Source organism: Notothenia rossii, assembly GCF_949606895.1.
Source record: "Notothenia rossii genome assembly, chromosome: 9".
Lineage (NCBI taxonomy): Eukaryota > Metazoa > Chordata > Actinopteri > Perciformes > Nototheniidae > Notothenia > Notothenia rossii.
This window is the reverse complement of record NC_136907.1, coordinates 50,157,774-50,178,931: the sequence shown is the minus strand read 5'-3', so window position 1 is coordinate 50,178,931 and position 21,158 is coordinate 50,157,774. Positions and strand designations below refer to the sequence as shown.

General features: G+C 42.1%; 1 protein-coding gene and 1 long non-coding RNA gene across 2 annotated transcripts in view; both read left to right on the top strand.

The window, feature by feature from the left end:
* The first annotated feature begins 3,100 nt into the window (after positions 1 to 3,100).
* Positions 3,101 to 21,158, top strand: part of LOC307019267 — a 44,285-nt gene continuing 26,227 nt past the window's right edge. Inside the window, exon 1 of the long non-coding RNA XR_013802622.1 lies at positions 3,101 to 3,711. This is a non-coding gene — a long non-coding RNA (uncharacterized lncRNA). The remainder of the gene's footprint in view (positions 3,712 to 21,158) is intronic.
* On the top strand, positions 7,089 to 20,239 carry LOC307019264 (protein FAM200A-like). Its single transcript, XM_079650003.1, has 2 exons — positions 7,089 to 19,455; positions 20,072 to 20,239. Exon 1 carries the CDS (start codon positions 18,169 to 18,171, stop codon positions 19,450 to 19,452), a length of 1,284 nt encoding a protein of 427 aa, XP_079506129.1. The 5' UTR covers positions 7,089 to 18,168; the 3' UTR covers positions 19,453 to 19,455; positions 20,072 to 20,239.

The following is a 21,158-nucleotide window of genomic DNA, read 5'->3' as shown; positions in this document are numbered from 1 at the left end:
ACTCCAAGATAAGTAAACTGCTCACGTTCAAGTTTAAATGGCGAGTCTTTGTAGTCTAAGTGGAGTGCTTCACTATTGATTGGAAACAGAATACTTTTATTTAAATTTAGCTTGTAACCAGATATGGAACCGAACTGCTCTAGCAGAGATACTGCTGCTGGCAGAGAGGTTGTTGGGTTTGAAATATATAGCAAAAGGTCATCTGCATACAAAGACACCTCATGCACCGAGCCCCCCCTTGAGATACCGGCAACGTCTGCACTTTTGCGGAGAGCAATCGCTAGCGGTTCAATAGCCAAATTAAAAAGGATTGGACTCAATGGGCAACCTTGGCGTGTTCCGCGGCCCAGGGCAAAAGGTTGCGAGCGTGTACCGTTTGTTTGGACTGCGGCGGTGGGAGAAGCATATAATAGATTAACCAAAGATATAAGTGATGACCCAAAGCCAAACTTCTCTAAAACTGTAAATAAATACCTCCATTCGACCCTATCAAACGCCTTTTCCGCATCCAAAGCCACAACACATTCTGGGACGTTTCCAGTTGGTGAATATATTATATTAAAGAGACGCCTGACATTGAAGAAGGAGTAGCGGTTTTTCATAAAGCCAGTCTGATCGGATGATATTATTAGTGGAATGACACCTTCCAATCTGCGAGCCAGAACCTTGGCTAAGATTTTAGCATCTGTGTTCAGCAATGAGATAGGCCTGTAAGAGGCACATTCAGTAGGGTCTTTCCCTTTTTTAGATATAAGAGTAATTATTGCCTCGTTGAGAGACGGGGGGAGCGAGCCTAGCTGAGAGGATTCGGCCAGAACGGTTGTCAAGTATGGCGAGAGAAGCGTGGAAAACTTTTTAAAAAATTCGGAGGGAAACCCATCTGGTCCGGGGGACTTTCCAGATTGCATTGAGGATATAGCTATGGTTATTTCTGCTTGTGTTATAGGTACCTCCAGGGCCTTTGACAAATCCGGGGGAATAGTTGGAATGGGCAGAGAGTCGAGAAAACTCTTGATTCTTGGATCGTCCCCATCAAATTGGGAGCAGTACAGATTAGAATAGAAGTCCTTGAATGCAGTATTTATCTCTGTAGGGTCTTGTGTGACATTGCCACTTTGTGTATTAATACTTGTGATTAGTTGTTTTGACCTCCGTCCTTTCAGCTGGTTAGCTAACAGTTTTCCTGCCTTCTCGCCATGCTCATAAAATGTACTTTTGTTTTTTAGCAGAATGTTTTGAGTCTGGTAGGTAGTAAGTAGGTCAAATTTAGTTTTGAGTTCCAGTTTAGTGTTATATAGCTCAGGGGTCGGGGTTAGAGCGTATTGTGCATCAGTTCCTGAAATGTTGGATAACAGGTCTGAACGTTCCCTTTGGGCTTTTCGCCTTTTGTGAGCGGTGAATGAAATTATTTGTCCTCTTAGGTAAGCTTTAAGTGCATCCCAGACCATGAGAGCAGAGGTATCGGATGTGGTATTCATTTCTAGAAAGAAGGTGATGTGGTCCTTCAAGTATTTTACAAACTCATCATCAGACAGTAAAGATGAGTTAAAACGCCAGTGCCTTGTGGGCATCGGTACACCTGAGAGTGCCAGTGACATCACAACAGGTGCACGGTCAGACAACACTCTGGTAAGAACAAGAACGGACTTGGGAAAGTAGTCTATTATCAATGAGAAAATAATCTATTCGAGAATATGTATGATGAACATGGGAGAAAAAAGAATACTGTTTCTCTTTTGGGTGGAGGAACCTCCATACATCTGAGATACCACACTCTGAGAGAAGGGATTGAATTTGTAGTGCTGATCTACTCACTGCACCTGGCTTGGTGGAGGAGCGATCCAGCGCCTGGTCCAGCCAGCAGTTCAAGTCCCCTCCAAGTATCAAGTAGTGCTGGCCCAGGTCGGGAAGATTAGAGAAAAGGCGTGCAAAGAAGGCAGCGTCATCTATATTTGGGGCATATACGTTAGCCAGGACAACGTTCATGTTAAATAATTTCCCAGTGACGATTACAAATCTACCGTTCTTGTCAGCCGTAATATCGAGTGGTTCAAAGACTACGCCCCTTGCCACAAGGATAGAAACCCCTCTTGCTTTTGCCTGGAAGGTAGAATGAAAGTGCTGCCCCGCCCAAGATGCCAGAAATCTGTCATTGTCTGCAGAACGCAAATGTGTTTCTTGAAGGAAGATAATGTCAGCGTTGAACTGCTTCAGATGATTGAGTACTTTCCTTCTTTTAATTGGGTGGTTCAGACCCTTGACATTCCAACTCACAGTGTTAAGAGAGCGACTCATAATATGTTAGGAGAGAAAAGTACTGTTTGTATAAGGTTGGTTTGGTGTGGACCTTTTTATGTTTACTATCCAAACCAGACCATTGTAAAGAGAAAAAAAACAATGTGCAATTATTATAACCTCCCCACCCTGTCCCAAAACCCAAAGAAGCTTCCAAAGAACTCAGAAGCAAAATAAAATTAACCATACCCCAGAAAGCAACTGTGTTAATCAGTTGCAAGCTCTCCCCAAAACTTACCATCTGCAAATCAACTTCCCTGCACTTGCTATCTCAGCCCCAGATTGATACAGGTACCTCAGAATCAAAGCGTTTTCAACTTTAAATGTATTTTAACAACCTTACACACGAAGAGGTTAAACAAAAAGCAGTGTTCGGGGATGTGAAAAAAAAAAAAAAAGCATACATATACACAAACACATACACACACACACACACACACACACATACAAAACAAACAAAAAAAACATACATAACAAAATGGTAACTAGATAATAACGATAACGAAATAAGTGATTCAAATAAACAATGGTAAACAGCAATATTAATTATAATACGAAATAGTAATAACGAATAACTAAGCATTTGGAGGGTCAAAATGTGACGTTCTTTTCAGGACACACACACAGCCGAGGGATTCGTGACTATATGGAGAAAAGGTGGCATATCTCAATGCAAATCACTCCGAATAGAGTAACAGTGACTGGGGGTTTATTCATAACAGAAATGAATAAATAAATAGTCACAGTAGTGTGAGGGGAAAGCATAAGACTGTACCTCGACATGTATAGTATGAAAAAAACAAAAAAAACAGCAAAAAGTGTCAAAAAGTCCTTCTCCACAGCTTTATAAGACTTATTAGCTTGTTATGGAGTGGTGTATGAAGCGCAACGGCGCTCATAAAACATAGATCAAACCTGCTATTAAAGTTGGCCATCACTGCTCCTCTCTAGTCGAAGACTCCGCCGCGTTACCCTGCAGTGTTTTCAGGAAAGATGTAGCGTCCTCCACCGATGCGAAATGCTTTTTCCCCCCGTCCTTGGTTGTGATCCGTAACCTCGCTGGATACAGGAGTGATGGTCTCAAGCCGCGTTGATAAAGTGCCGACATCACCTCCCGGTACGCCGCGCGTTGCTCCACGATCTCTGGGCAGTAGTCTTCAAAGATAGCCACGGGCTTCCCCTGGAAAAACAGCTTTCCCCGCCGCTTCCGGGCCTCCTGAACGATCAGCTCTTTCGTCCTGAAATGATGGATGCGGGCTATTACCGCTCTTGATCTTGACCCGGGACCTTGCTTGGCCGTCAGGGCTCTGTGTGCTCGGTCCAGCTCCGGAGCCGTAGTGAGGACTTGGTCACCCAGAAGCTCCACCAGCAGTCTCGAAAAAAAGTCTGTGGGACGTGCACCCTCAATCGACTCCGGTAAGCCAGTTATCCTTATGTTATTGCGACGGCTGCGTGACTCAAGGTCTATAGCTTTAGCCTTTAGCTTGTTGTAGCTTCCTTCCATTGCTGCACACTTAGCCTCCAACTCTTCCATTTTGTCGCTGAGCTGATTCGCGTTAGCCTCGAGGGAGGTCAGGGGTTACCGTGGTCTGTGACTGTCTCCTGGACAAAGTCTAATTTCGCTTCCAGAGAAGTCATAGCCGACTTAAATTCCTTGGAAAGTGCGTCTCGGTGCTCCTCCAGTAGCTTAACCAAGGACGCCATGCTAGCTACGGCAGTAGCCGGTGCCTCGTCTTTCTTCTCCTTTTTTCTTGCTTTCGAAGCCATTTAGCCGTTTCAACGGAAAGTTGATCGTTATGCGTAAAATAAATAAAACAATTAAACAAAAATCCCCGCGTTGTTTACAGGTAAGAGGTTTAAAAGTTAGTTGTGTGTTAAAAGTAGTGGGAGCTGGAGAAACACGCGTCTACTCCATTCCTCGTTGCCGGAAGTCCCAACTTAGAGTAATCTTTACTGTTTGAATTAAGCCTTATTAGTTTGTCTGTTTTGCACATCCTCCTGTTAATATCGTTGGACGTCCTGCACTAAACTGTTTTATTGTAGAGATCACTACAGTATCTTCTTGATATTTTCTATTCTATATTTCTATCATGCCTTCTACTTTCCCCCGATTTTGTATGTAGGCTCCTCTTAATATTTAAATGTTTTCATCAAATATAACTTATTCAACAACTAAATTCAATAACGTGCTTTAACCACTAGGTGGTGCGGGTTAAAAAAACAGTGGTCTAGAAGTGGTCTAGTGAATTCTACTGCAGCAGAATGTTCCACGTCTGCACAGTGTTATGTTCACCGCTCAGTGTCAGTAAATATTGTGCGGTTAGTATTGGACTACAAGATAGATGCAAGCCTGTACAGGTAGAGTTATTTAAAGCATAAATGAGTGGGTTGGGTTCTGGAGGTGTGGTTACAGCAATTGTGCTTGGTTGGCGTGGCCTGGGCCTGGTGGTGGGGTCCAATGTGATATCTTTTCATGGGGCCCAAAATCCCTGGCGCGTATGGCCAGAGGGCAGGACCTATGACACATTGACTACCCAATAGCATTGTGAGGCTGAACAAAAGGACCTTTTGACTATGTAAATGTAGACTTTCAACAAAAAAAAACATTTACTGACTTTTTTGGATGTTGTAAACTTACAACCGGGGGCCTTACAGGGTTAAGGGCTATTGTTTATTGTTATTTACTTTAAGATGTTTATTCTTAATCAATAATTTAATTTAAAAACTCATTTAAATGATGTGTGTGTGTCTCTGTATTCCTGATGATACACTGAGAGAATGAGCTCATAGTGCTGCTGATCATCATAAGCTAAACAGTCTGTATATTGCGCTACATTTGTATAATGTAAGCTTCGTTGTTACTTTGCCTGCGGGAATACGAGAAAAATAGTTAGATATACTGAATATCATTTGATCTATTCCACCACTTAATCCCAAATAATGTAGAGGTGTGTTGTAGGTCCCTTAAATAACCCCTTATTTTATAGTGAGATGTATTTTTATGTTCCTATAATAGTGATTTCAATGCCACCCAAAAAGGATCACTGGTTCCATCCTGGCCACCCCACTGAAAATGTCCTGGCTCCGCCACTGACTCCTCTCCCTTCCTGCCTCTCTGACCCCCTCACCTTCTGTTCCCAGTATCCCCATCAGACTCCACTCCCTTCCTGCCTCTCTGACCCTGTCTCTTAGTTTTTCCCTCTGTTTTGTACATGTTGTAGTGTAATATGATGTGTTCCACATTTTCTTTCACTCCACACCCCCTGCATTCTTCAACTTTGCTTTTTACCATTATAAACATTGTGCCGTTTAATCGTGTATGATCCAATCTGAGTCTAATGATGGTGATCTCCTCCCGTCTCTTCCTTTCTGTATAGCTCTTTGTTATGACTGATTTCTGTAACTTGTGGTATCTCCTCCCTTTCTGATCTTCCTCCAACCATTTCTGACATATTTCCATACCCTTCCTCTTGATTATTGCTTTTCCTTCTCCTTTTCCAAGTGAAACTGGTATTGCTATTTCCTTCTGTAACACATATTTTGCTAACTTACAGTATCAGCATGCTCATTCCCTTAAACACCCTCATGTGCAGGCACCCAGCATAACTGCACATCTATTCCCCTCCTCTGAAGTCTCAATAAGCAGTGGTTAAGTTCAATAATTAAATCTTCTCTAACACTTATTTTCGACTGTATGCTTTTCAAAGCAGATAGTGAGTCTGTGCATATCTCCACCCTATCAGGTCTGACCTTTTCAACCCATTGTAGCCCAATAATTGCTGCAGTATTTCTGCTGTATAAACTGATAAGTTATGTGACACTCGTTTTGAGATTGATATTTGGAATTCTGGGATATACACGCCGATCTCCACGCATTCTTGCTTCTTAGATCCATCTGTATACATTTTGAGGTAATGTTAATACTTTTCGTACGGGTACATACTCATTTTAATTCCCACTTCATTTATTTGCCACTCTTTTTTCCTTTCTACGATACTCACATCTATATTAGCTTCTCGGAAAAGCCATGGGGGAACACGGCTAAATGGGGTTGCTTTGGCAAACGTTATGGCCTCGTTCTCTCCTTACTTGTCCAGCCAAACCCACGCCCCTGGAACTTTGTATATTCCCAGCAATCCTGCAGTATTCTGTTTGGGATATTTTCCTCTCCACTTCCTTGTAGCCTGACCCAGTAGGCCTATGACAGAGCAAGTTTCTCTCTTCTAAAGAATGCATGTGTTTAATCGTAATGTCAGATATGTACTAAGTAAATACATTTGTTCCTGCTCAAGATTAGATTCAACTTTATTATTATTGCAGAGATTACAGGTACTGAGACAACGAAATGCAGTTTAACTTCTAACAAGGAGTGCAAAAAAGCAGTAAAGTCAAAAGTAATGTACACAATCTACAGAATAAAAGATATAGTTAATTGAATGATGAATAAACAGTATGAATACACTAAATATTCACAGCAGCCTGTGAGCAGTATGAACAGTGTGTATGAATATGCTAAGATATATAAAGTATGAAAACGTTAAGCAGTGCAAGTATAGTATGAAATATATAGATATTCATTTCATGATGATAAACATTGTGGAACAATGATGAAAAATGTGAATGGAAGTGGCGACGTAAAACTGACACAAAATAACAACAAACTTTTGCCGAGCCAATAGAGTGGCGAAGTCCCTCCCCTTCCGGTGGACCTCCATGGGACCTTATTTTGAAAAAATTATGTATTGAAGTCAATGGAGAGAGAAAGATTATCTTTCGATCCCGTTTGAATTGTGCCACGAATTACACATATGTTTGTCAATTTAAAAGATAATTTTGCAAGTCAAAAAAAAGAAAATGTGTCGTAAAACTGTGAAGTAACACATTTGTTTGTGTGAAACGCTCAATGAACTGTATCTCTGGTCTCGCAGAACAACACACGTCACCAAGATGTCCGTCACTACTGTCTTGTCAACAAAACGATTGCCTACCCTCACTATCAACACGTCCAGAAGAATGTCATGCAAAGCTGCCTGGCTGCCTTCCTTTGATTCTCTCTGAACTGCCTGGTCTTTTTAATGTTTAATGTCAACCATTTGTGCAGATGGCATGAAGTAGAAAAGATCGGCGATCGCCAATGCTAGCGTTAGCCTTTCTCCCCCGGGCTTAAATTGTGTATTATAGAATGATCACACCGGTGACAGTAGCCTACTCGGATTCACAAAATATGACTACTACTCTTACTGTTTAAAATTTTTGGGTTACTTGATGTTACTTCATATTAAGGCTGTTAGCAGATTTAGACTTATACCTTTTGTCTCCTGCAGCAGAAAGATGAATAATCTCAGCAGCATCACGGCGTTATTTATTATAGGTGCACATCTCAAGAGGCTTGAGGACAGAGAGAGAAGGGGCGTGACTTCCAACGATCTTATACCTCAGGTAGTGACATCATCAGTACAACGCTAACCAATGAACACAGTTAGTAGTCGCAGCTACTTACATAGACAATGTGGTACACAGTAATACATGGAGTCATACATACACTCTACATGTCTGTATGTTATCTCAACACTCCCACTTATGAATTATGTGCTTACTGTTTACCTGTTCATATCTATTTAACAAAACAAAAACATAATACAAATGATTTAAATGTGGGCTTCTTCAAACACATTTTACACATTCAAATGTGGACTTTTTCAACACATTTTAAACACCAAACATGATCCCTTCAAATTTCCTCAGCTTCAGTTTGGAAACAGGCTTGGTCATCACATCTGCAACCATTTCGGCTGTAGGAAAATAAACCAGTGTCATCTTTCCCTGCCTTATGGTGGACCTTATGAAGTGGTACTTAATATCCACGTGTTAACACCTTTGTCTACACATAGGATTTTTAGCAAGGGCTATTGACCCCTGATTGTCGTTTACAACTGTTTTCTTATACACATGTGTGTCTCCCTTCCAGTAGCTGCTCCAAGTGAATACACTCCTGTATTGTTAGAGCTCGAGCCATATACTCAGCTTCACATGTGGAAAGCGCTACTGTAGGCTGTTTCTTGGTTTTCCAAGAGACTAGTGAGCTGTCCTTACTCATGCTCACACAATACCCTGTCATACTGCGTCTATCTGTTTTATCTGTAGCCAAATCAGCGTCACTATAAGCCTGTAGGCCTAGTTTCTCGCTGCTCTTTTTGAAACAAAGCTGTTTGTCTGCAGTACCCCTGAGATAACGCAAAACGTGTTTTACTGTAACCCAATGTTCATCTGTCGGTTCAGCAAAAATATTGTGATAACTTGCTTACCACGAAACATAGGTCTGGACGTCTACAGATAGTCAAAAAGATTAGGCTGCCAACAGCCTCTCTGTATTTCTTCACATCCACCATTTTAGGTGCATCTTCAGTGTAATCTAACTTTTGGTCACAAGGTGTCTCCCTTACCCTACACTCCTGCATGTCAAAACGTTCCAGTATCTTTTCCACGCATCTCTTTTGTGATACTTTCACACAGCCGTCAGACTGACTGAAATCCATGCCCAGAAAATGATTTAATCTCCCTAAATCCTTCATTTTAAAGGTCCCATGTCATGCTTTTCCGGTTATTACCCGTCCCCTTGTGTGTTATGAAGGTTTTTATGCATGTAAACGGTCTGCAGAGTCAAAACCCTCAAAGTACACCCTGTAGCGAGTAAAACTCTAACACAGAAAATACCTCTGCAGACCCATTCTCACAGTGTTTATCAACCTTTTTCTTACTCAATATCAAGCCACACTTATTGTTTTTACTTCGGCTGTGACTTTGTGTGGGTGAGTTTCGCTGTGTTTCACTGTGTATCGCTAAACAAGGAAACCACACCTCCACGGAGCTCAGCGCGGTTCACAACGTCCCAACCAATCAGAGCACACTGTGCTCACAGGGAGGGTGGGGGCTGGAGCTATTGGAGCTACAACGAGCCGTTAAAGGCAGAGAGTGAAATTCAGTGAATACACGTAGTTTACAGAGATGCTGTATGACAAACCAAAGTGATTTTGGAAAATTGCACAATATAAATCTATTCTAGTCGACCTCAACAATGGAATTATGATCAGTGGAAATGGCCATGACATGGGATCTTTAAATATTGTGGAAAGCATGTTCTTAACTTTCTCTAAAATCTTGGTGTTGCTGCCTGCAATGATAAGATCATCGACCCAGATAGCAATTATTACTTTCCCCTCTTTAGACTCCTTGGAGTACACGCAGTGGTCTGCCGGGTTCTGTGTAAAATTGTCATCTGTTAAGCATTCGTGCAACATCGTATTCCAATTTTGCCCTCTCAGGGTAAAAGTCTGATTGTCTTCTAGAGCAAGGCTTCTCAAACTCCGGACCAAGGTCCAGATCCGGACCGAACTGCAAATCAATCCGGACCGAACCCTGTGTCCCATTATTAAAAAATATATATATTTGAAAAAATATATATATTCTGAATCTGATGAAAATTAAAGTGGACCTATCATGCTATATTGGAGAAATATATTGTAGGGCCATACCTATACAAAACATGTCTGTAAAGTTTTGTGCTTAAAATACCAAACAGATCACCCATTGTAGCCATGCCTCATACTGCTCATCATACCCCTCTTTTGCAGCCCTGTTAGAGAAACGTGGATTTTGGGTCCTTAGCTTGAAAAAAAGAAAGAAGAGGAATTCTACCTGAGATAAAGTTAAATTCTGCTGTGATAAAACGCCATCCTGTTCTAAACCACATGAAAGATTATTTCTGAAACAGTATCTCAAATGCTTTTTCTCTTTGCGGGTTTATCACAAGGTGAGTTCCTTTTTTTATTTCCTGCTTTTTAAACACGTGCTCTCCAGTACAGGTTAGCTCTGAGTGTTAGCGAGGCTTGCTAATGTAAACAAAGACGAGATTACGTCCAAAACACGTCAGGCATTGTTTCTGATAGCAACTCTCTGTGGGTCCGCCGCCGATTTGAGGTCAGATCGGCAGCAAATCTGTATCCGCTCGTTGTACCCCTGTTTTTTAAAGGATTTGGGTACGGAGGAAAAGAGAGAGGGTTTTATTTTCTGATGCTGCGTGAGGTCCCCGACGCACCGGGGACACATATTTATACGATAACGATAAAACTTTATTGGTCAAATCAAGTCTGAAATTTGACTTGCGTCACAGGAGCTCCATGTCCAACATCAACAGACAAGTATCCAGACACAATACATGAAACACAAACAACAAACATTTAACATAACAGCACAATCAGTTATGTATGAAAGACATCACAAAGTGCATTGTCTGACGCGTTGTGAGAATGAACGTGCATATATATTTACTTGTGTGCGCGAGCGTGACACGCATTGCAGACCGCAAGTTAACCGCAAGTTTACCTTGACTTTCTAATGCCATTTTTGCCGAGGTTCAAGGCATTGGCTACAGACAAACAGTGCCATTTCTCCAGTTCAAGCCATCATACTGTATGTATGTATTGAATGTGTGTGTGTATACAGGGCAAGTGCTTGGACCAGAAGGGGGCCCCCAAATAAGGTAGATTAATCCAATCCAACTTTATTTATATAGCACTTTAAAACCTCCAGACCAAAGTGCTGTACAGAGAGATACATACAATATAAAACCACACAGCTCAGCTCACAAAACATTCAATAAATAAATACATTTAAAATAAAAGATACAAACACAAAACAAACCAGAATAAACGTAATAATTTCAAAATGTAATTTTCTTAAAAATAAAAAAAATAACATAAAAAAAGATTAAGAAGGTCCACAGCAATGTATTTTCCGTCGTATTACCTTTTGGCAATATATTTTTTGTTTTTGTGTTTATCTGTGTATTGTTAGGGGAAGGGTGGTAGCATCTCTATGTTTTTATGTAATCTTGTGTTGTATTTTCTACGGTCTTGTGTTGTTGTTTATATATTTCCCCTCCCTTCCCTTGATGCGTCGATGACACCCTTCCAATTTGACCAAAATACTAGCCGGGCATCCGATATGATTGTTACCTTACTTAAATGGATACACAATTGAACAAAATTATTTTGCTTAGTCTGAATGTAAATGGAATTCAGAATCCAATCAAAAGACATAAGATTTTGTTGTACTGAAAGTCTTTAAATTGTGATATTGCTATGCTACAGGAGACTCATTTGAATGCGATGGAATCTAAAAAACTAAGACAGAATTGGGTAGGGCAGATATTCTCTTTCCCTGGAGGAAAAGCTAGTAGAGGAGTCAGTATTTTAATTTCTAAGAATATGCCTTTCAAATCATCCAATGTACATGTTGATCAAGAGGGAAAATATGTAATTGTCTCAGGTTTGCTACAGAATGAAATGGTGACATTAGTGAATGTGTATGCTCCAAATAGTTTACAATCTAAATTCTTTACCTCGCTGTGCCCAAAGGTATTGCAGTCCATAGAGGGTCCTCTTATTATAGGTGGCGATTTCAACTCTGTCTGTGACCCTATAGTGGATCGATCCAGCCACCCTCTCCCTTCAGATAAAAAAAATTCCGTCGCCTTGAGGGACTTCCAATCCGAGCTCGGTATTACAGATGTGTGGCGCCTAGTGCACCCAGATGCCCGAGAGTACTCTTTCTATTCCGGTGCGCATAACTCCTACTCAAGGATAGATTACATAATGATGTCTTCAAATTTGATCCAGAATGTTATTGAGATCAAAATGCATAGTATATTATTAAGTGATCATGCTGCGGTATCTGTCACATTTTTCCCTCTAACCAACCCTTGCAAATCCAAACAGTGGCGACTTAATACATCTCTACTCAAAAATGAAAAATGCACACTGCTCATTAAAAACCAAATTTTAGATTTCTTTGAGATCAATCTAAATTCTGTACCAAGCGTCACTACTGTCTGGGAGGCTTTTAAAGCAACATGCAGGGGCTGGTTAATTAGTTTCTCCTCGGCAGAGAATAAAAAGCGCAGAGAGGTGAAATCCCAATTAAACTTTAAACTCAAGACTAGAAGAGCAGCATATGCTAGACCCATCCAATTTAGATCTAAGGAACTCACTTCTCACCGCTAGGACTAATTTGCAGAAACTTGTACATGAGGAGACAGCTTTTGCTCTTTTTCGTTTACGAAGAACATACTTTGAATCCGGAGACAAAGCAGGGAAAATGTTAGCTCATAGATTGAAACAAATAGAAAACAGACAGATTATTCCAGCGATCAGAGATGAGCATGACAGGCTACAGTGTGATGCAGCCAAAATCAATGAATCTTTCAAGAATTATTATTCTAAATTATATAGCACAAAAAATAACTTGAATGAAGAAGCCTTAGATCGTTTTTTCGGAGATTTTAACCTCCCGAGCGTCAGCTTGGCTGACAGATCTGCTATGGAGGCACCTGTTTCCCAAAATGAAATAGAAAACACAATCATGAAGATGGCATCAGGGAAAACTCCAGGGGACGACGGTTTTGGAACAGAGTTCTATAAATGTTTTAAAGAACAGCTTTCACCATATTTACTGTTGTTATTCAATGAAATATTAGAATCTGAAGCCATGCCTCCCTCCATGAGCAGGGCCATTATCTCATTGTTGCTTAAACCGGGCAAAGATCCTTCTCTGATGGGTAACCACCGCCCTTTAAGCCTTCTAAACTGTGACTACAAGATTCTAGCCAAGATACTGGCACTCCGTTTGGAGAAGGTGGTTCCATCTATAGTGCATCTAGACCAAGTAGGTTTCATTCCAGACCGCCAGTCCTCAAATAACATGAGGAGGGTTTTTCAGATTATCCTAGAAGCAGGCTCCAGCAATTTGCCAATGATTGCAGCATCACTAGATGCTGAGAAAGCTTTTGACCAAATAGAATGGGCATATCTGTTTTACACGCTCAAAAATGTTGGCTTTGGGCCCAAGTTGATTAGCTGGGTTAAGGCTTTGTATAGCGCTCCCTTCTCTTCTGTTAGAACTAATGGGTTAATCTCAAAACCTTTCCCCTTACACCGTGGTGTGAGGCAAGGGTGTCCTGTTAGTCCCCTACTTTTTATTATGGCTCTAGAACCATTAGCCTGTGCAATTCGCGCTAATGGTGACGTATATGGTGTGAACATTCATGGACACGATTTCAAATTAAATATGTACGCTGACGATATACTTCTTACTTTGAGCAAGCCAGCACTCTCTATACCCGCAGTTCTTGATATGATACATTTATTTGGCAGCTTCTCTGGATATAAGATAAATTGGAACAAGAGTGAAGCAATCCCACTTAACTCATATACATATAAACACAACCTAATGAGCACCCCCTTTATTTGGAAAACAAATGGAATGAGGTATTTGGGAATTAACATCGTCTCTCCTATCTATAAAATCTTTAGCCTTAACGGCCCTGCTATTTTCCAGTCCATTAAGGAGGACATCAACAGGTGGATGGCCATACCACTCTCTCTATGGGGCAGAGCAGAAACCTTGAAAATGAATGTTCTCCCAAGGCTTTCTCATATTATCTCCTCTATCCCTCTTGAATTCCCACTAAAATGGTTTAAAGATATCAAATCCCTATTCACTCAGTTCCTTTGGAATAATAAGAAACCCAGAATCGCACATAATAAGTTGATCATTCCAAGATCAATGGGAGGTTTGGGAGTCCCAGATATATTCCAGTATTATCTGTCCTTCAATGCAAAGTATCCATTATCGTGGGCGTACAAAAGTGCCTCTTCGGTAGGCAGTTGGCAATGGCTGGAGCAATCCATCATGTCTGTAAACCAAAACATATCTCTGGCATCAATGTGGTACTGCCCAAAACCACCACCCTCAATGGATAATACCATCATCCGCTTTTCATGCTCTATTGTAAAGCAACTGCACTGGAGACTCAACATAGAGGGGCTCTCTTTACCATCTTGCCCCATTTGTAGTAACCCCTGTATTTCTGCAGGAGGAGGCACTTTAAGTAATAATATCTGGCAGAAGGCTGGTATTACTACAATTGGACAGATATATAGAGACCAAACCCTTCCATTTCAACAACTCAAAAATCAGTATGGTCTCTCAGGCTCATCTTTTCTATCATATGCACAACTAGCATCTATTATTAGTACAAAATGTAAGGAGGGAGCCATGCCTGCTTCATGTATGGAAGAGCACCAGCGCCTCAAGAAAGCAATCATATCATCAGGTGTGGTCTCTAACATTTATAAATTATTATCTAGGGCTGCCCCGAATACCTATTCTCCTGTCCAACTGTCCTGGGAGCATGCCTTGAATATCTCTCTGTCTGCTTTGCAATGGAACTCCATTTGGCAGTCAGCTATGTTCTCTTCTAAATGTGTAAGATTCAGGATCATACAGTTCAAAATTCTCAATAGAGCTTACATCACCCCTGTTACAAAATCCAAGATGGACAATAAACACAGAGATTTATGCTGGCATGAATGTGGCAAGCGAGGTACATTGTTGCACCTACTCTGGGAATGCCCAGCGGTAAAAAAAAACTTTGGTCAGAAGTAATATCCTTATTGTCTGAATCTTTAAAAGTTAATTTCCCTACATGTCCCATTGCATGTCTACTGGGTCTCAAGCCAGATGGCAATCCTGCAAGGACTACCGATCGGCTCTGGACATTGGGCTGTTTAGCCACAAAAAGACTCATCCTATTAAACTGGAAGGAACGCAAACCAGCCTGCTTTACTAGGGACTCATGGCTGAGGGAGTATCTGGACCTACTGAACATGGAGCGTGCAGCTTCTCTGCTGGGGGATTTTGAGGGGAGACAGGAGGATTGCGGTTCACTGTCCGCAGCTCTCCTATCTAACCCTGTCAATATGGCATCTCCTGTGTAATGTATAATGTATTATGTATGTAATGTCCTGTGTATGTCACAATCAGCTGTCTTAGGAAGTCATCCTGTGCTCCCTACTGGGATATCTCCCACTGTCTAATGCATGTGACGCCACCCTAGGGTGCTGTTCGCCATCATCCTCTGATGCTGACTGTGGAGCGTTAGCTTGTACATTTTTGCTCAGTACACTAGGCTGTGGGGCCTTTACTCCCTCTTCTCAGTCTTCCTCCGAATCCTGTTCTAGTCACTGTCTGAGTCTCGCTATCACAAGTTGTGCTGGTGATAAACTTGACTAGTCTGTGCTTCTGCACCTTCTCTTTGTCGGGGTAGTAAACTAGATAGGCGGGGCTTCCCTTGTCATGCCCTACAAAACGTCCTTTCTCACACCTAGTATCTAATTTTCCCATGTCCTGCTGGTACGCATAGCACACTGCCCCAAACTTATGCATCCTAGCTAAGTTACACTTTTTCCCTGTCAGTGCTGAATATGGCTTAGTGCCCGTGTGCTTATTAAAACACCGGTTTCTGGTATGTGCTGCTTCCTGAATGGCATAGTGCCACAGGTTTTTAGGCAGATCACTGTCAATAAGCATACATCTGGCCTTTTCAAAAAGAGTGCGCCCTTCTCTTTCAGCTGTCCCGTTTTGATGTGGGGAATAAGGACAAGACATCTCATGTCTGATCTTGTTCTTTCTCAATAGTGTCTGAAACTCCTTACTAGTGAACTCAGTCCCATTATCTGATCTAATGCATTTCACAGCTCCATAGGGAGCTACATCTGCCAGATACTTCTCAGTGGCTTCAACTGCGTCACTCTTCGCTTTCAGGAAATAAACAAACACTGCCCCTGTACACACATCTGTAAACGAGTGCATATACTTGAAGCCATTTATGGACTCGTTATTAACTGGACCAGCTAGATCAGTGTTCACCAACTCAAGTGGTGCGTTTGCTTTATCGGTCGGATCTCTGTTTCTCATTTGGGTAAACTTTCCCTCTGTGCATACTGTACAATCTTTATCAGGCTTACGCTTTGTACCCTTAATATGCATACCTACAGTTACATCCTGCAGTTTTAAAACATCCTCATAATTGCAGTGACCCATAATCTCATGCCATGTTTGGATATCATGGCTGACATGACACTTATCTTCAACATCACACTCTGTTTGCAAATAGTACATTTTCTTTCATACATAAATGTAAAACTTGGTACCATCCGGTAACATCAGAGCATCTTTACCTTCGTCAAAGAACACCTTGGCTCTGTTAGCTGTAGCAGACTTCACGGAAAATAGTTATTGGGGGTACGATGGGATGTATAGCGCGTTCTTCAGAGTCACTTTACACCGTCGTCCCTCGCTGTCTATCAGACACATCTCTGCTTCTCCTCTGCCTTGCGCCACCCCGAAGGTGCGCCTCCCGTCTGCCAATTCCATGCTGTGTCTCTCCGGCTTGAAGGTGCTGTCAAAAATCTTGAATTTGTTCTTATCGTTGATGATGTGGGACGACGCTCCCGTGTCCACGATCAATACTTTTCTGAGAGTCTGTTGTCTCTGTAGGCTGGTCTCTTCAGCTCGCACTTTGAGGGTGTAGTCATCTCCTCCCGCAGATTCTCCGGTACCACCTGGCATGCTCGCGCACCGAGCGGCATCACCGCGGTCCTTCTTTGTGCACGCTTTGTCTGTGTGCCCTTTGCTTTTACAAAAGCTACACCATACTTTCTTTCTGCAGTCATCTTTTCGATGGCCTTCCTCTCCGCATCGCCAACATGCGCCGACGTGTTCTCCGTCGCCATCGGGGATGAATCGTTTGGCGGGCTTTCTCTTTGTTGCTGCTTGGACCCTCTGTCAGCACCCTCTCGCTCGTCTCGTCTGAGACTGGGGCTGAATCTTCGGAGGCCTCGAAGTTCCTCAACTTCGCCTTGAACTGTCCCAACGTTACTTCACTGTCACCGTGTGTCACCATTAGAGTGAACGGCTTGTATTTTTCGGGTAATCCCCGCATAACCATCGCCATCATTAGTCTCTCACTCGGTGCTTCTCCCGCGCTCCTGAGTGCCGTAATGATCTGTTCTGCTCGGATAATGTACTCCAGCCAACCCCAATTAGCGGCCCGCGGGCCAGATCCGGCCCGCGAGAGGCAATAGCATGGCCCGCGCTGATCTACTGGCATTCACTTGTTATAACATAAAAACATAAAATAAAATGTCCGCGGTTTCGCTTTATTTTGACCTCCGTCGACACTCGTAAACCTGACCCATGACCTTATCGCGTGCATATGCAAGACGTGCTTCGCGCGCTTGACTTACTCGTCACCACCTGGAATAGCGGCAAACACATATAAACAATAGCTCGCCAGCTAGCCGCCTGTCATCCCAACCCAGCGATTGACCAACATGACACTAACAGGCCGTGGATAACTCAAACCCAGGATGGAATTCGCAAAGAAGAGGAAGGTAGACCAGGAGAACCGTCAGTTCAAAACTGACTGGACTGAGAAGTATTGTTTTTTTTTACCGGACCACGTCAATGCTAAACCGACTTGTTTGATTTGCATGCAGAATGTAGCTGTAATCAAATCAGACAACCTGAAGCGGCACTTCACCTCTATTCATGCTGCCAGTTTTAATGCTAACTATCCAGAGAAATCTGACCAGCGCACACAAAAGATAGCAGGTTTGCTTGCATCATACAAGCACTCTGTTTCCACAATGTCGAAAACAACATCGGCACAAGAGAGCGCAACAGCTGCCTCATTGCACGTCTCTTGGACGCTTGCTAGAGCCAAGAAGCCGTTTGCTGATGCTGAGTTAATTAAACGGTGTGCGATAGACATGGCTCATGAAGTTTTAAATCATGATGAAAAACAACAAAAAAAGGTTGTAGAGCTATTAAAAGCAGGTGCCGCTGTCGGCTAACACGGCAACCAGAAGAGTAGAGGTTTTAGCGGAGGAGTGTTTTTCCAGTCTACTCACGGATTTGAAGAAAACAGAGGCTATATCCTTAGCCATAGACTCCTCCTGTGACCGAACCGACATGGAACAGCTGTCTGTGTTCGTACGATTTTTTGATGGGAAGATATTCCGGGAAGAGCTGCTGTGTTTGCTTACTCTGCCCGGGCACACAACCGGGGAAATAATCTTCCACGAGCTGACACAGTTCTTCGAAAAGAATGGTTTGAATGTGAGTCAAATCGTCTCTGTTGTAACCGACGGGGCTCCGTCGATGGTTGGAAAGCACAAAGGCTTGGTAAGCAGGCTTTCCGCCGTTAACCCGGCGCTTCTGACATTTCACTGCATCATTCACAAATCAGTGTTGTGCGCAAAACTGTGTGGAAAAATGAAAGAAACGATGGATACTGTGACGAGACTGGTTAACTTTGTGCGTGAGAGCTCTAGTCTGCAGCATCGCCTTTTTAGATCGTTGCTAGAGGAAATGTCCTCTGAACACAAGGATCTCTTACTACACAACGATGTTCGCTGGCTGAGCAAGGGCCGTGTGTTGGAGAGGGTGTGCGACCTGCGTGATGAACTGGTGTCGTTCTTATCAAGCCTGCAGGGCCAAAAAGCCCATGAGTTTTTGAGCTTTTTAACTGACACCAAGGTGATAGCAGATGTTCATTTTTTGTGTGACATCATGTCTCATCTAAATCACCTTAACCTGCAGCTGCAAGGCAAGAACCACACTGTTGCTGAGATGTACGAGGCGGTCGAAGCTTTTCGGTCAAAGCTGCACCTTTTGGAGAGAGATATTCATGGGAGGAAGCTGCACTTTCCACGTCTGCGTGAGCACTGCGAGAAGAATGAAATGCCGGAAGATCCAGTAATGAAGGATTTTGTGTCAAAACTGGCAGAAAACTTCAAGGAGCGATTTGAAAGCTCCCCTAAAATCTCACGTGACATCCTCCTCTTCCTCAGACAGCCGTTCTCTGTGTCAGCAGACGGGCAGTGGACTGGAGAGGCCAAAAGGCTGGTGCCTTCCATAGAAGAGGGAGCTCTTCAGATGGAGGTCTTAGAGATGGGAAGCTCTGAGTTGCTGAAAGCTCAACACAAGGATGCACCAGTGTGTGACTTTTGGATCAACATGGTTCCCCAAGCTCGTTTCAAAAACACCAGAGCTATTGCTATGTTCCTACTCACAATGTTCCCCTCAACATACATCTGCGAATCAGGATTTTCTTCAATGAATGCTATCAAAAGCCAGGACAGGAACAGACTCTCCAGTGCACATCTTGGACAGTGCCTCAGGATTGCGACAACAGAATACAAGCCCAACATCAGACAGGTTGCCTCATCCCGCCGCTCTCACTTCTCTCACTGATTGGTGAGTGAACAACATCAATTTATTTTTGCAATTTGTCAATTCTATTGTGGTATAATAATTATTAAGACAAAAATAACCATTTTATAGTTATATTTTATATGTACATTCATTTCCTAAATAAAATGCTACGCAGCGTAATTAAAAACAAATTATTAATATGATAGATAAAAAACCTTGGATAATGCAGGGCTTTTAACAACAGCCCACAAACTGGTTAAATTGAATACAACATTAAAATAATATATTAAAAATAAAGTAAAAAAAAAACAATGCTATTTGTTATTTACAGCCTGATATTATTTGGTACACATATTTAAAAATGTTAAAACTGATAATGTGGTGAATTTGAAACTCTCTCTCTGTCTTCCTGTCTTTCCCTGTGTGTGTGTGTGTGTGTGTGTGTGTGTGTGTGTGTGTGTGTGTGTGTGTGTGTGTGTGTGTGTGTGTGTGTGTGTGTGTGTGTGTGTGTGTGTGTGTGTGTGTGTGTGTGTGTGTGTGTGTGTGTGTGTGTGTGTGTGTGTGTGTGTGTGTGTGTGTGTGTGTGTGTGTGTGTGTGTGTGTGTGTGTGTGTGTGTGTGTGTGTGTGTGTGTGTGTGTGTGTGTGTGTGTGTTACAGTGTTTGCTGAATTGGATGTGGACCTGTCTGACTATTTGATCAGAGTTCACTCTGTTGTTTTTTATTTTTGTTTTATTGTTATGCCCCATCAGACCACAGCAAAATCATTTGTATTTGTTAAAGCATTTATTTATTATTATTGTTAATAAATGTTTGATTTCGGTCTAATTTTGTTTCAAGGATGCATTTTTCCTTTACTCTCAACACAGGGTTTGTTTAATTACTACTGCCACTACTACAACAATTATAATAGAGGTAACATCTGCACATAGTGTAAAACAACTTTTAGTGACACATAGCATTTTGGCCCTTAGCTTGTCATGCTTGAAAAAAATTGGCCCTTTGGTAAATATAATTGGGGAACCCTGATGTACTCTGTTACCGTCTCATTATCAGCTTTCTTCAGCACAGTCATGATTATATACAAGGTGACGATCCTGGGTCTGCCTTTTCCAATATAGTGCTCCCTTAATATTCTGATACTTTCTCGGCCCTTGTCCTTCGTGTCTCTGAATATCAGGCCTAAACTGGTATTGTCGAGTAGCGGCGCTAACTAACAATAGGCGTCAGCAGTGGCGGCCGGCCCATAGGGGCGCTAGGGGCGCCGCCCCACCACTTCCCACATACAAAAAAAATAAATAAAAAATAAATCAAATTTCAAAAAAAATATTTCTAAAAATATATATTTCAAAAATATATATATTTTATATTTTTAATTTTTAATGAACAAGGTAAATATCATACAATTGGTATCAGTAAAATGTATAATCTACAATAAAATCTTGTTTAAAATTGTGTTACGATGTCTAAAGTTACTGATAAGTCACATGTTTTCTGCCTGGCCTTGCCCTTGGCATTAGTTTATGATTACGGGGCGCTGCCCCCGAGCCAAACAGCAGCAACCAGCACGTTGCAAAAGTCTCAATAGTAACTGTGCCGACGAAACATAATTTCAGCCAATCAGCGCCGTCAAATATTTTGGTCACGAGGGCGCTCACTCGGCGCCCACGTTGCTTACGTGCGTTGACGTGAGTTGTTTTTTAGACTCGTGAGGAACTGGGGTAGTATCTATAGTAACGCAGTGTAG